A 16698-nucleotide genomic window follows, 5' to 3' on the forward strand; every position below is an offset into this window, starting at 1 on the left:
AACCAAGACTCTACAAGAAAATGAAATGTATTATGAAATGTAATAAGAAGGAACGTTTATTTGAATGTCGGGAGTATGAGGTGGGCAGGAAAAAATATTGGAGATTACAACAAAAGAATCTATAATTATATGTTTGAAACAAAAACAAATCAGAGGTCAAGGTGAAGATTTTATTAGAAAAGTAATACAAAACATACTAGGAGTTACAGCAAAATCAGAAAAATTTCAAAAGTTTCAACAGCTGGCATTGGAAGTGAAAGTTGAAACTTTTTTAACAGCAAAATTACAAAAAGACTTTAAGATATCTCTTACTGAGGCACAAATACTTATGGCTAATATTTTAATTAGATTTATTTTAGCATTTAAAAAATTAATATGGAAACCAAGATGTGAACAAGTTATTTTATGGGAAAAAAGAAGAGGCATTTCTAGAACAGATAAAATTACTTCAGAGTCCAAGGGAAAGGACAATTCAAATCAACCTTCAGAATACAAAGTAAAGGACAATACAAATAAACTTTTAAATAAAGTTAAAGATATACAAACAGGAAAAATAGATCGATTACAAAGGTCAGTTTCCTTAGTAAAGAAATCAATGGATACCTTTGTAAGGAAATACATATGTGAGGATTGGATTCCAATAAAAAAGAAAGTTGATAAGGTTACATTATACATGAGCAAGAAATTACTGGATTGATAGTTCCAAAATAATATTTTTATTCTGTTCTCAATTATATTTATAATTTTAGACATATATTTTATTATTAATTTTATTTTATTAATATTTTTATTTTTATTTTTGTTTTTGTTTTTATTTTTATTTTTGTATTAGTTTTTGTTTTGTTTTTATTTTAATTTTTATGTTTATAGTTTATAGTATGTTATTTTGGTTTGCTTTTTGATTACTTTTATTCTTAATTCTATTGGTAATATAATATCTAATGTTTGATCGGACTGGCCTGGCAGGCTGGAAGTATCATTCATAGAATATTTGTGATTATTATGTAATCCAAATATATTCTAATAAAATGGTACATGATTCAACATTTTAAAAAAAAAAAAAAAAAAAAACTTGTAAAGTACAGTCAACTCTCTTCACACATTTGGGACAGTCCATATTTGGTGATTATAAAGATATAAAAAATTTCTTATATTAGTATATCATAATTCCAATATAATTTTGGCCAAAATTATACTCAAAACTTTATTGTATTGTAACTCCGTCAATATTAATCGTAGAGAGATGATCTTACCACTAGGGTTGCAGACATTTCTTAAGGTAACTACCTAATACGTCAATACGTCATGTCGTAAAGGGTGTACTACCTCTAGATATTTTTTGCCGTATATATGTATGGGGTAGTAAGGTAGTAGCCGTATTTGACGTATTATATGACATATGCCGTATCATGTGTTATATGCCATATTTTATACCGTATCATAAGATACTAAAATTATTTAGTTTAAATTTTTGCCGATCTTTAAAAAAAAATTCAGAAAAAAAAAAATTCCGTTATGTATTTATTTAATAGCTATTTGTAAATTAAAATGTTATTATATTATAAAATACTAATACTATTAAAACCTACTACAAATTGTTATTATATTATCAAATTATTATAAATGTTTAAAAAAAAACAAAAGATTATTCATGATTCTCCGGAATCTCTGTAAAATTCCTTTCGGTATCTCTTTCACGTTCTAAAAATCCATTTAATACATCATTGGGATTGTAATTCAAGTCTTCTGAATCTAAAGGTCGTTCTTGTATTGGATTAATATCAGCACTAACTTCTCCATTATCATCAATAGCTGCCAAATCAACAATATTGCTAATAGCTAATTCAGTATTTGAAAAATTTTCTGATGGTAAAGTTGGATTTGAATTATTCCCATTGATATTAACTATATCATTATCATCCTCTAAGCTAATAATGCTATTAACTGAAGCAATATTAATACTTTCTCTTAACTCACTTTCAGTCAGATCCTTACTTATATAACTCAATTCTCTTTGAATATTATTCATATAATAAGACCGAATTCTGGCTATAGCTTCAAGATTCTTTAAAGACAAATTGGTTCGCCTTTCACCCAAAATCCAATTAAGGATCGAAAAATTCCTTTCACAATTTGCTTGAGTTGGATTAATAGAAAAAATTTGACATGCAAGTTCAGGCAAATGTCGTGGTTGTATTTTGATTAATTTCCACCATACCTTCGGAGATTCAAGTCCAGGAATATAAGGAAGATCAAAAGGAGCAAGTCTTAATTCAAACCTACGAAGTTGAGCGATTAATTCTTCACTTTCTTTGCGAGTATGACCAAGACTTTGCCATATTTCAATTGCAGCTAAAGCAGCTTTATGAAAAGCATCATCTTTTAGACCTTTACCTAGCAAACAAAAAAAACTTCATATTAATTATATTATATTGAGTCTTTCATAAATCATATTTTATAATAGTATATATTTAACCTCGATAATGTGGATGAAGATAGTAAGCCAAAATATAAAGAGGATGTAAAAATTCTTCAAATCGTTGATTGAAAATATTAATAGCAAAGGGTTTGAAGATATTTGTATTTGGTAATTGGTATATTGCATAGGCCAATTTAATAAGATAGATGAAGCAATCTGATAAAGTAGCTTCATTTGCCTCTAAAAGATTTATACATTCTTTTATTGGCTTCCATATAGAACGAACTGATCGACATGTAGAAAAAAAGGATTCATCTTCTATCAAAGCAGCAACTTCATTATTGGTAATAGAATTAGCATGCTCACTAAGGATCTAAAAATTTTAAATTTAGTGTTTATTTAATTTATTAATTATATCAAATTTTACTTACCCAATCAAATACAGGTCGAGCTCTTAATAAAGCATCTGTTGTCATGAATAATGATCCCCAACGTGTTTTTACCCAAGTTTGTAATCCACCTCCTTTAATTTTCATATTAGTAAAACCTTGCCTTAAAAGAGCATTACTAGCATGTGATGTACTAAAATACCGATTAATTTTACCACATTCATTAATAAATTTTTTAATAGGTTCAAGTTTAACTAAATCAGATGCGATCAAGTTGATTGCATGAGCTGCACAACGTATATTCCATATATGTGGATATGTTTGGTGAATATTTTGTCTTGCAACTCGGCAATTGGAAGCATTATCAGTAACTATCGCAGCGAACTTATCACTGCCAAGTTTTTCAATAATTTTCGATATTTCTTCTGTTAAAAATTCGCTTGTATGTAATTCTGATGAATAATTATATAAACCAATTAAGTATTCCATTCAAGTATCAGTTGTAACTATGTAATTATAAATTGATTCCATTTTGGGAGTGCTCCAACCGTCTAGTACTATTAGAAATAGAATTTTAAATAAAATGCAATCAGTATATTTTCAACAGGTGAATTTATTTAATTTTTTAAATTACCAAGACGTACATATAATATTAACTTATATTTACCCAATGTAAGATGCTCAGATTGTTCCAAATCACGATCAATAGCTAGACCCACTCGTATATGTTCTTCAGTAACAAGTCGGTCAGAAAGAGTAGTCCGTGATGGTGGAGAATAACCAGGATTCAGATCTTTAAATAGATCTATAACAAATGGATTTTCAATCACATTAAAGGGAATACCAGCCATAATCCAAGCTTTTAAAACCTTTTTATCAAGTCGGTCAACAACAGACTTGGGTAAAGATTGATCAGATTTATAATGATCAGTTATTTGCGATTAAGTTGAATTAGGTGGTCGTAAAGAAGGGAGTGATTTTTGGTTATTACGAGTATATATTGTTTGCCGGCTAGCTATAATTTCACGCCAGTATCTTGATATCTCTTTAGGACATTGTATGCATTCGTTTGCCAGGTGCACTTCCATTTTTTGTGGCTTTCCTCTTGACCATTTTGACTTGCAATAAAAACAAATAGCCTCATAATGTCCATTATTCTTTTGCGCGCCTCTTTCATAATATTCCCAGATTTCCGAAAAGGGCTTTGTATTTTTTTGAACCTTTGGAAGTTTTATCTTTTTATTATTTGGAGTTATTTGTTCTTCGTCTGAAGAAGCTATAATTTCTGTATTTTCATCAGAAACTGGTCTTTTGCCCTTCTTTGAACTGCTTTCTCCACTATTCATGAGTAATGAGAATAAAAAAGTTGCGAAAATACACATTACATATTTACATTTCGCGTGTTTACGTTAATTTAAATTCTATGGTAAAGGGGGAAACATCATGTGATATGCCATACGTCAAGATGTACGACATGCGTCAAGACATATGTCATACGTCAAGATCTACATCATAAGTCAGTGGTTGTAGCAAACGGCACATGTGACGTATTGCCATGACGTATGCCGTAAGGTAGTTACCCTCAATAAAAGAAATGTCTGCAACCCTACTTACCACCATTTGATTCGTTTTGATGAGACGGTTCTAATGGTATAAAATACATCGAAATCCAATCACTAGATTAATTTCCAAAATTAAAAAAATATTAATGGTTTTTGTGTAATAACTCTGCCAATATTGATCCTAGAAAGACGATCTTACTACCATTCGATTCGTCTTGATGAGACGAATCTAATGGTATAAGATACACCGAAATCCAATCACTAGATCAATTTCTGAAATTAAAAAATATTAAATGGTTTTTAAGTAATAACTCCGTCAATATTGATCACAGAGAGATGAGCTTACCACCATTCGATTCGTCTCGATGAGGCGATTCCAACGAGCTATAAATCGTCTTTTTACAATCACTAGATACCGAGAAATCTAGCAAAATGTTAAATGGCGCAGTAAACGTAAATCAAGAAATATTATAATGCCGATGTTTAACATTTTGTTGAATAACTCGTCAGCCAGTGATCGGAAAAGGATAAAACTACCACCATTCGATTCGCCTCAGTGAGACGATTCTAACAAGCTATGATACATCTTTGTACGATTATTAGATGCCAAGTTATTTAATATATTCTTTATATAACTGTGATTATAAACGGTTCTTTTTAATATAAGATTTTTGAGGATAGGTGTGATAGTGACTATAGATAGATTGTGACTATATAGGATAGATTTTAATAATAAAGTGTTTTGAACATTCAACTGGTGTGACTATATAGTAGAATGTGACTATAACGGGAGTGACTATAGAGGGAGTTGACTGTATATACTTTAGATTTATGTAAAATTGACAATTCAATAAAAATTCAATAAAAATTTGGCAAAAAATTATTATATTTGATTGATGGCTGATTGATACAAAAAAGTCATCAAAATTAACTTTTGAAAAATATGATTTGTCATTAAAATTCAGAAATTCGGAAAAATCAACACCAAATTTATAGTCAATTACTCAATTTATTATAAATTTATGTCTAAAACTTATAAGTTTATAATTGGTATTTTCTACTAATTGGATTTACGGCTAAATACTCTCTTGCATTTTGCCGGTTTGAGATTTGGTAACTTACTGGTACAAATCTACCTAAAATATGATGCACAGGTATTATACAATCACGACTTATTGGATAAAATTCGGTATTCCACAACTCAACATTACAAATTTCATCACTGCTGAAATAGTATCGAATATTGGTTGAATTTGCGTGTTTATACCAACGAACGTATGCTAGAAAATGTTCGACGGGACCATCCGGAAAGTCTACTACGTGAGTAAAATAATACTGAATTTGACCTGGATAGGTGTCGACATCTTCATCATCCATAATAAATTTCGCTAAGACGTACGAACTTTTTACATGTCTTAACGATAATGACGATCCAAAGACTTCTGAACCAATCCGACACCTTCCGAATTGGTTAATTTTGACCCTAATTATTATATCGTTATCTAAACCTTCTACAAGAGGCCTCCAAAATCCAAATGATTCGTAAGTCGCATTGTAATATTCGACCATTAAATTTAACATTTCACTTGAAAGTAGTATATTATGAGATACCGGCTTAAGAAATTCACCTGGGAAACCTTCTTTGCCAGAAATCTGTGAATCTTTAATATTTTGTGAATTCAGCCAAAATCGATGCATCTCATCTGACGAAAATTCATCAGTAACTGAAAGGGACCCGATAGTACGCTGACTGTTTAGCAATTCAAGACCTTTTACTTCGATACCTGAACTTATGATATTTTCGATTTGTTTATCAAACATTAATCGACGCATAAGTTCAGACTCAATTTTCCTGTTGCTATTTGGTAACGAACCTAAAAGTGCGAAATCAATAAATTATAAGCTAATATTGAAATCGTTAAAATCGTTAAAAAATCGTTAACAGATATTTACCTAAAATACCGTTCATACGTTCGAAAGAGAAACACCAGAACGCATATAATGGTCCATAATCAGATGAGCAATCACGCAAATGCAGAGAAAGATGAAGATTCGGTGTGATCTTATCTCTGCCGTGGTGATTCTCAATGAGCTTGACTATTTCGATAAGACTTCTATGGGCTTCATCCACCAAATTAGATTCTAGAATCCGATTTACCAAAATCGAACAAACCCTGACAAAATGATTCAGGATTCTTCTATCTACGTCTGAAAGGTGTTCCCAAAGTGATACAGTTGAATAAATTGTAAAGAATATTCACCACTGATCGGCCGTAAAATTGGTGAATCCCTCTCCACTATGAATTTTTCCTGGAATTCGACCTAAATCGGATGGTATCTGAAACTCGTCCATCTTTTTCTGAATTTTGTTCAAAGAATTTGGTATCAAAATACCCCCATCGATCCAAATTCGTTTTACTATCCACTTCGCAATGCCCAGAAATAAGCAATGCATTGGATCGACTGTAATAAATCTAATAGGGTCAAAATATAATAGACGCAACAATTTGGACCATCTAACGCCAGTTTCTTTGACGAAGCGCTTTCTAGCAGCGTCTGAGTTGCATCTTCGCCAACCTAATGCGTTTTGCCGGTGCTCATTCGAATCTCGAGCAGAATACCCTACATCATCCATTCCAGCAAAATTATGCTGCCCATTTTCATAATTTGCTTTTTTCTCACACCTGTGACATGAAACTAAGGCAGAAACATGACCGCAAATTTTTCTTGTGGCGGGAATGTCACATGATACTAAGATTAAAGCGCCACGAACTCTCTTTCCATTTTCGCATTCATAAGTACGATTTAGTGTTAACCCAGCCCAGAGTGTTTCCAATTCGTTAACTATTGGTGCTAAATAGTGGTTCACTTTATGTAGGCTGACCTCCTTTGGCCCAGGTAAAATGCCGAGAGTCAATAAATTTTCACGTCTAAATCGGATATCGCGTGGCAAATTGCATATAGCGGCGTATACGACACCGATACTATAAATGGTACTATCATATGGCTGAAACCAATCAAGATTCAGCATCAAGCCAAGATGAGAATCGGCCACTTCGCTTCTGAAAAAATTTGGCGAATCTTCATTGTCCGATTCTTTAAAATTCTTCCACACTTGCCCATCATATATATCGGTCAAAATATTATCAAAATTTGACCGATTAGTTTAATGTCGGAGAGAATTTTCAAACCCAGGCCGACAAAACATAGTGGCAAGTTGTTGATTGATTCCAGCAAACGGATACATTAAATTAGGTCGTATTATTGTTCGATTTGTCGATGCGCTAATTTTTTCAGATAATGCCGTATTGCAAAGACGTGATCTGCGAACTGAAGAATTGGGAAATTCTATGTGTTGACATTTCATTATAGCAGGATTGTCCTCTTGTTTGAAATCTACCACTTCCTCTTTTTTATACAATTTGTGACATTTCGGACAAGGTACAAAACTATGAAATTGGTCATTTAATCCAAGCTTCTTTCTTGTTAAGTAAAGCGAATCTGGGAAATCATTAAAATCGTCACTACTGAACTCGCACAGGGCCAATTTCATAAATTTTATTAGAGTCTCAGTAGCTGTCTCTGCGATATTGAATCTTGTTCGAAAGTTCATTATCCAAAGTAAAATCCATAAAAATCGATCATAATTCGATTCTAAATATGGTGGGTTTTGAAATGGTTCATAACTAGGTGGTGAATAGTCTTCAAAAATTTCAGAAATTCCAGAAATTGGATCATTATCTGATTCACTGCCTATAGACAATGTATCACTGTAGATATCTTCCTCTGTAGTATATTCGGATGATGATGAATCTTCTGGATCTTCTGAAATTTCCAGATGATTTGTATACTTTCTTGCACGTTGTCGAGGTAAGAAGTTAAATTCGACATCTTGATGTTCATCATCAACATCATCTTGATTACTGTTATCTGATTTTTCCGATTCTTGTCTAATAGATTCATCAATCATTCGTCCAGCTGAAGCGGATATTGATGTTTCACCTATTTCAAGTTGACGAACTTGAGACGAAATTGTACCTTGCGAATCTTGGTATTCTTGATGTCTAGAATCGTGAATTTCTTTTGTGCGAGAATCCACCAAGTTGCCATCACAATCAGGACAATTACAAACTACTAGTTTTTTTTTATTACTTGTTGGTAAGGATGGTCATCGGTCCTACCGGTCCTACTCGGTCCTGGACCGGTCGGTCCCAGGACTTGTAGGACCGGACCGCGGTCTTGCATTTTTTTGTGGCGCAGTAGGACCGGTCCTGAGGACCGACCAGTCCTCATACCGGTCTTCATATAATAAATGATTTTTATATTGAATAAACCTATTAATCTGACAAAGGTCTTCATAAAATAATATAAAGACCGGCCATTTCCAAACCAATAAATAATAACAATCACTCTTCCCACTTGTAGAGTTGCTTGTCAAAACGCTGAAACTCCGAAAGCTCCAAAAAAGCGTTTAAGCGGAATATCTCGTCATCCAGTGATCGATAAAAGGATGAAACCACCGCCATTCGAATCGTCTCGGCGAGACGCGTCGAATGGTGACTAAATCATGTTTCTAGGATCGATAGATAGTCGGTAATTATTGAATTTATTATCAAATAGTTTTGCCGACGTAATTTTTTTTTTATCGATTCTAAAATCATGATTTTGATACCATTCGACGCGCCGCAGCGAGACGATTCGAATGGTGGTAAAATCATCCTTTTATAATCACTGGATAGCGAGATATTGCGTTTTGAAGTATTTTTTCTCAAAGCTTTAAATTTTGCATGACGTTGTGATGATATCCAGGTGATTTGTAAAAAAAAAATTTATATTAAAAACCATCCCAATTAGTGTTCATTTATAAAACAAGGCTATTCCTAATAAAGTTAGGGAAGAAAATCTTTTTTTATTTGCAAAAAAAGAAAAAAGACCGATCGGTCTTAAAAAGACTGCGGTCCTTAAAAAGACCGACGGTCTTATTATATGTGATACAGGACCGAAAGACCGCGGTCCTACACTAAGACGGACCGGTCCGTCTTTTTATGGTGTAGGACCGTAGGACCGCGGTCTTCTAGGACCGATGACCATCTTTACTTGTTGGTCTAGCAGAAGATACTATTTCTTCGTTTATTATACCAGAAATTGATCTATTTCTACGAGTAGAAGATGGCTGATTTGAAGGTGATTCTTCATCATCAAGATCGTCAAGTATACTAGAGACTGACCTTTTTCTGCTCATTTGTTTAGTATTTGAATAAGTTTAATAAGTTTGGCAAAATCCAAATTTGTAAAAAGGCCGATTTTTATAAAATTTGGAATAACACAAAATTTGTATAATTTGTATGTATAATTAATGTAATCCTGGCTTCTATGATTATTTCAATAATTTTTTAGGATTTAATATTTTTTTTTCGCAAATTTGGCAATTTTATATAATAAATTTGCGAATTTTCTAATTAATATACTTTTAAAAATTGCAATATGATTTTATTTTACAATAAAAAGCTTATTTTTAATAAAAAGCTTATTTTTAAAATAAAAAGCTTATTTTATTTTAAAATAAAAAGCTTATTTTATTTTAAAATAACTTTTATTTACAAGATAATCACTTTATCATCCCTTTATCATTTTCGGATGCCAAACAAACCTTATCAAAAGAAACTGTAAATTTTAGCGAAAGTTGAAAAGTAACAATTTTGTATTAATCGAAGTGGTATTGCTATAATAACAATATATTTTCGATTTTACTGCAAATTTCGATAAAGTATAACTTGCCGCATTAAAGTATATCAAATTTTAACGCAGTAGAACGCTAACAATTTTCGTAATTTTAATTTATTTGTCTTTTTTAATTATGATTTATAGTTGATTTTCCTCGAGAAATCAACGCAGTAGAACGCTAACGATTTTCTTATTAATTAATTTATTTGTCTTTTTTAATTATGATTTATAGTTGATTTTTCAATCGAGAAATCAACGCAGTAGAACGCTAACGATTTTCGTAATTTTAATTTATTTGTCTTTTTTAATTATGATTTATAGTTGATTTGTCAATTAAGAAATCAACGCAGTAGGACGCTAACGATTTTCTTAATTTTAATTAATTGATTTGTTTTTTTTAATTATGATTTATAGTTGATTTTCCAATCAAGAATTCAACGCAGTAGGACGCTAACGATTTTCTTAATTTTAATTAATTTATTTGTCTTTTTTAATTATGATTTATAATTGATTTTTCAATCGAGAAATCAACGCAGGACGCTAACAATTTTCTTATTAATTAATTGATTTGTCTTTTTTAATTATGATTTATAGTTGATTTTTCAATCGAGAAATCAACGCAGTAGAAACGCTAACGATTTTCTTATTAATTAATTGATGATTTTTAAATTTATAAATAGGACGATATGACGATATTGAACCCGCTTCAATTTTTTAAACGAATATTGAGTGAATATAAAATGTCAAATAATAGCAATAATAAAAAAAACAATAAAAAAAATAACAAACAAAAGCAACAGAGGTTTCAAGAAGAAACACCTGACGAAGGATCTAATCGTCAACGGGGAAGAACGGAAGAAGAAAGTAATCTGAATGAGACGAGTGACAAGACCAATAAGTCGACTAGCAAATCGTCACCCACCAAGTCAAACAAACAAAAGCAGCAAAGGTTTCAAGAAGAAATACCTGACGAAGGATCTAATCGTCAACGGGGAAGAACGGAAGAAGAAAGAAATAATCCGAATGAGACGAGTGACAAAACCAATAAGTCGACTAGCAAATCGTCACCCACCAAGTCAAACAAACAAAAGCAGCAAAGGTTTCAAGAAGAAACACCGAGCGAAGGATCTAATCGTCAACGGGGAAGAGCGGAAGAAGAAAGTGATCCGAATGAGACGAGTGACAAAACCAATAAGTCGACTAGCAAATCGTCACTCACCAAGTCAAACAAACAAAAGCAGCAAAGGTTTCAAGAAGAAACACCTGACGAAGGATCTAATCGTCAATGGGGAAGAACAGAAGAAGAAAGTAATCCGAATAAGACGATTGACAAAACCAATAAGTCGACTAGCAAATCGTCACCCATCAAGTCGATCCTCAAATCTGCAAAGTCGACTAAGCCGACTCAAGAAGAGTCTGACGATGAGGTTATAGAAATTGAACCGCCAAATATTCCTAAAGGTAATTGAATTTTGGAAAATTGCTGATTGACATGTACGATAATTAATAATTTTTATAGATCAACAAGAGATGTTATCGGAAATGAAAAAACGATATGGGAATATTCGAATTCCATAAAAATTCGTATTAGTGGTTAAAGACGATCAAGGTAATAAGAGGATGATCGATGACGACGATACTGATTTAGAAGCAGGTACGATTTTGACTTCATTCGTATAAATTCAGAATTATTCGTAAAAAAATATTACTATTAATAAAATTCTTTATTTAGAAAATCTAAAATTAAAGAAACAAATTGAAGAAGTACAAGTAGAGAATGCAAAGCTTCAACGCGAAAATAACCGATTATTCGACGAAAATCGTTTTTTGACTTGAATAAACGAGGCCTTTGCAGACGAGAATGACGATCTATGTGAAAGCTTAAACAGGTATTCGAGAATCCGTCTGCCTAAAGCCATTCATAGGCAGACGGATCTCGAACAGCCGGCAAAATGTCAAAAAAGAATTAAGACAAAAAAGTCCGAGCGATACGAGGAAGAATCGGAGGAAAAACGGTCTGGTTCTAACAATAATGATGAGTACGACGAAAAAGAAGCTAGGGTATATTAATTTTATTTGTCTGATTCAGTTATTTAAAATTGCAGTATTGAGTAATTAAGTACCGGTTATCATTATTTGATTGTTATATTTAGGCTGAAATGAAGTCTATTTTGAAAACCTTCGATGAAACTCGAGGACTATATTACAATGAAACGTTCAATAGCGTGAAAAATCTCAAGATTCGTCGTAAGCTAGTCCCTGAATTGCGTTCAGCCCTTGCTCCGTGTTTTCCCGCTTCGAATAAGCAACTTACAAAATGGTTGGGTTGTCTCCACAAGTCTCGTCGTTCTCATCAAAGATTAATGGATAGGGGAAAAGCCGATGAAAATAAACACCGGGTGCACTCAAACAATTGAGTACACGACGTTAGTAATGATTTATAATTATTATGCTGAATTTTATTCCGATTATGTATTGAATTTTATTCAAATTATAACGTATTTTAGAAGAAAATCCGCCGAATTAAGGCGGCAAAGAGATTATATAGTTTTGACGATGAACGGATAACAAAATATGATAAGCGTAGATTACTAAAGATGTTATCCAATCGCTTATTTCATTCTCCAGAAATAAGCGAGACAGACGAAGAAGACCCAACAAAGTCCATAATCGCTATTTACGACTATTCGTGGAGATCTGATGAGGTTAGAACTTCTGAATCTTGATTTTTCAGACGAATCGCTGGATTTAATTTTTATATTTTATTGTTTCTTCAGCTTAAAAATTTGCTACAAAATGTACTCGATGTACACTCGTCAAATAAGTCGAAATTAATATGCGAACGTAGATACGATGACGAGGTACAAAAATATGACCGACCACATCCGTCGAATGCTCCCGAATGGTCTTATATCGTACAACAACAAGATTTAATATTCGATACTGATATCGATCAGGGTTTAATCACTGAATATGATGAAGAAGAAGAAGAAGTTAGTAGAGGGACAACACCAGCAACTGGCAACACCACCGAAAATGATGAAGACCATAACAAGGAAGGAGAAGAAAAACCATCAAAATCAACGGTCGGCGACAATCATAATAATTCAGATTCTGATTTACATATGGACGACGCGTAATGAACGAATCTGAATTAATTTGGTAGAAAACTTTCTTTTTTTCGTCAAAAATCTATATATATATGTAATTAATATTCCAAATTATTAGTATTAGAATTTTCCATAATTCAAAATAAATTTGTCTTAATTCAGAAAAAAATTAATTACAATTCGAAATAAATTTACTGCAAATTTACCGCAATTCAGAATAAAATTTACTGCAAATATACCATAATTCAGAATAAAATTTACTGCAATTCAGACGCAATTCAGAATAAAATTAACCGCAATTCATTAAATTTTTACCGCAATTCAGAATAAATTAACCGCAATTCATTAAATTTTTACCGCAATTCAGAATAAATTTACCGCAATTCAGAATAAAATTTACCGCAATTCAGAATAGAAAATTTACTGCAATTCAGATTAAAATTTACTGCAATTCAGATTAAAATTTATCGCAATTTATCAAAATTTATCATAATTCAGAATAAATTCACTGCAATTCGGTAAATTTATGAATATATTTTTTTAAACAATTCGGATCAAAAATACTAAGCAATTCAGATACAATTTGGATATTCTGATCGGCGTCGATCGGCCTGCCAATCGGAACTTTGCCTAAATTAATAAATCGGCCATCTTTATCACCAAATTCGGCCTAAAATCGGACATCCGATTTCTAGCCGATTTGGACTATTTCGACCAGTGTATAATGAGCTTTTAAACAAGATTCAATATTGCAGAGACTATACTTCTCAGTAGAATTAAAAAGTCAATGTCAAAATATTACGGCATAGCCAAAAACAATTACGTCAGTACAAATGTTTACTAATAAAACATATAATTACGGCGAATTACGGCATTTTAATTACGTCTGTCATAATTCAAAAATTCAATTCCGCTGATAAGTATAGCAGAGACAGCTACTGAGATTCTAATAAAATTTATGAAATTAGTCCTATGCAACGATTTTAATGATTTTTCAGATTCGCTTTACTTAACAAAAAAGAAGCTTAGATTAAACAACCAATTTCATAGTTTTGTATCTTGTCCGAAATGTCACAAATTATATAAAAAACAGGAAGTAGTAGATTTCAAATAAGAGAACAATTCTGCTATAATGAAATGTCAACATATAGAATTTTTCAATTCTTCAGTTCACAGATCATGTCTTTGCAATATTGTCTAAAAAAATTAGCGTATTGACAAATCGAATAATAATGTGACCTAATTTAATGTATTTATTTGCTAGAATCAATCAACAACTTGCCACTATGTTTTGTCAGTCCAGATTTGAAAATTCTCTTTGACATTAAACTAATCGGTCAAATTTTGATAATATTTTGACTGATATATATGATGGGCAAGTTTGGAAGAATTTTAAAGAATTGGACAATAAAGATTCACCAAATTTTTTCAGAAACGAAGTAGCCGATTCTAATCTTAGCTTAATGCTGAATCTTGATTGGGTTTAGCTATATAATAGTATCATTTATAGTATCAGTATTAGAGCTCTGCAACCTGACTTGACCGATTGGGTGACCTGACGGGTTGACCTGAAATATTCAGGTCAGGTCATCAAATTCATGACCTGATATGGGTCAGATCAGTACTAATTGGTACCTGACCTAACCCGTTGACCTGATATATATATATTTGGGTCAAATAAATTAAAAAGCACTGAAACTAATAGTTTCAGCATTTTTGTATATAAAATTAAAGGAAAAAATGCTGGAACTAATGATTCTGGCATTTTTACATGTAAAATCGAAAAAAAAAATGCCAAAACTGATAGTTTTAGTGTTTTTTACATGTAAAATCAAAAAGAAAAATGCTGGAACTAATAATTCTGGTATTTTTACATGTAAAATCAAAGAAAAATGCTGAAATTATAAGTTTCGGCATTTTTTACTTGTAAAATCAAAATGAAAAAATGCCAGAACTAATAATTCTGGCATTTTTACATGTAAAATCAAAATGAAAAAATGCCAGAACTAATAATTCTGGCGTTTTTACATGTAAAATCAAAATGAAAAAATGCCAGAACTAATAATTCTGGCGTTTTTACATGTAAAATTGAAAAAAATACTGAAACCAATAGTTTTGGTATTTTTACATATAAAATCAAAAGGAAAAATGCCAAAACTAATAATTCTGGCATTTTTACATGTAAAATCGAAAAAAAATGCTGAAACTAATAGTTTCAGTGTTTTTACATGTAAAATCATGAAGAAAAACGCCAGAATTAATGATTTTAGCATTTTTACATGTAAAATAAAAAAAAAATGCTAAAACTAATAGTTTTAGCGTTTTTACATGTAAAATCAAGAAGAAAAATGCTGGAACTAATGATTCTGGTATTTTTACATGTAAAATCAAAAAAAAAATGCCGAAACTATTAGTTTTGGCATTTTTTACATGTAAAATCAAAAAGAAAAATATTAGAACTAATAATTTTGGCATTTTTACATGTAAAATCAAAATGAAAAAATGCCAGAACTAATAATTCTAGCATTTTTACATGTAAAATCGAAAAAAAAATACTGAAACTAATAGTTTCAGTGTTTTTACATGTAAAATCAAGAAGAAAAATGCCAGAACTAATAATTCTGGTATTTTTACATGTAAAAACAAAAAAATGCTAAAACAAATAGTTTTAGCATTTTTATATATAAAAACAAAAAGTAAAACGTTAGGACCTGACGTTTTTTCAATAAAAATTAGAAAAAAATCATTTTTTTTTAATTAAAAATGTTAAACCTAACATTTTTTGTATAATTAAAAAAAAAAATGTTACAAACTATTTTTTTACTTGAAATATTTAATAATAAAACTTCAGGTAACCCATATTAGAGCTTCGCATGGGTCAGGTCAGGTCAGGTTATCTGATTAACCTGAACTGAAATTTTTTTTCAGGTTAGATAGGTCAGGTCAGGTAAACCGTTCTGACCTGACTTGACCCATTTGATCTGAAAGTATTCAGGTCACTTCAGGTAACTCACACACGTCAAATAAGTAAAAATCAGTCAAATATCGGACTGCCGATTTTTGGCTGTATTTGTCTGATTCGTGGCTTTATTCAGCCGATTTTATGGCGTGAATTGCTAAAAATAGAAATTCCTCTTTTTAATGACAAAAAATAGGAATGCCGCATTTTAAACCATCATGCCGATTCAAACAATAATCAGACTGCCGACTTGTAAATAAATTTACAAAATATCATCACAATCAGACTGCAGCATGAAAATAAACATGCTGATTCATAACATATAGAAGTGCCGATTTTCAAATCAGAACAACAAACATTTTATATTACCTGCCGATTCTTCAATAATCTCCCAAATCGGACTGCCTATTGTACCGATTCATATAATAATTTTTTAAAAAATAAGTGCCGATTTATAAATTGGCACAACAGACTTATACTACCATGCAGATTCATGCAGTAATCATCCAAAATCGGACTGCGATAATCATGCCAT

The 16698-nt window shown here is 31.5% G+C and overlaps 2 protein-coding genes across 2 annotated transcripts; one reads left to right on the plus strand and one right to left on the minus strand.

The window, feature by feature from the left end:
* Positions 1-1645: 1645 nt before the first annotated feature.
* OCT59_007772 (uncharacterized protein) lies at positions 1646-2029 on the minus strand (the record flags this gene model as incomplete). The annotated part of the gene is made up of 1 exon (XM_066132241.1): positions 1646-2029. The coding sequence occupies one exon, from the start codon at positions 2027-2029 to the stop codon at positions 1646-1648; it is 384 nt and encodes a 127-aa protein (XP_065998914.1).
* An 8805-nt stretch (positions 2030-10834) lies between these two features.
* OCT59_007773 (uncharacterized protein) lies at positions 10835-13234 on the plus strand (the record flags this gene model as incomplete). Its single annotated transcript, XM_066132245.1, has 6 exons — positions 10835-11555; positions 11686-11748; positions 11950-12155; positions 12248-12493; positions 12602-12799; positions 12872-13234. The coding sequence occupies 6 exons, from the start codon at positions 10835-10837 to the stop codon at positions 13232-13234; spliced, it is 1797 nt and encodes a 598-aa protein (XP_065998915.1).
* Positions 13235-16698: the final 3464 nt, after the last annotated feature.

This window comes from Rhizophagus irregularis, chromosome 15 (genome assembly GCF_026210795.1).
Source record: "Rhizophagus irregularis chromosome 15, complete sequence".
Classification (NCBI taxonomy): Eukaryota; Fungi; Glomeromycota; class Glomeromycetes; order Glomerales; family Glomeraceae; genus Rhizophagus; species Rhizophagus irregularis.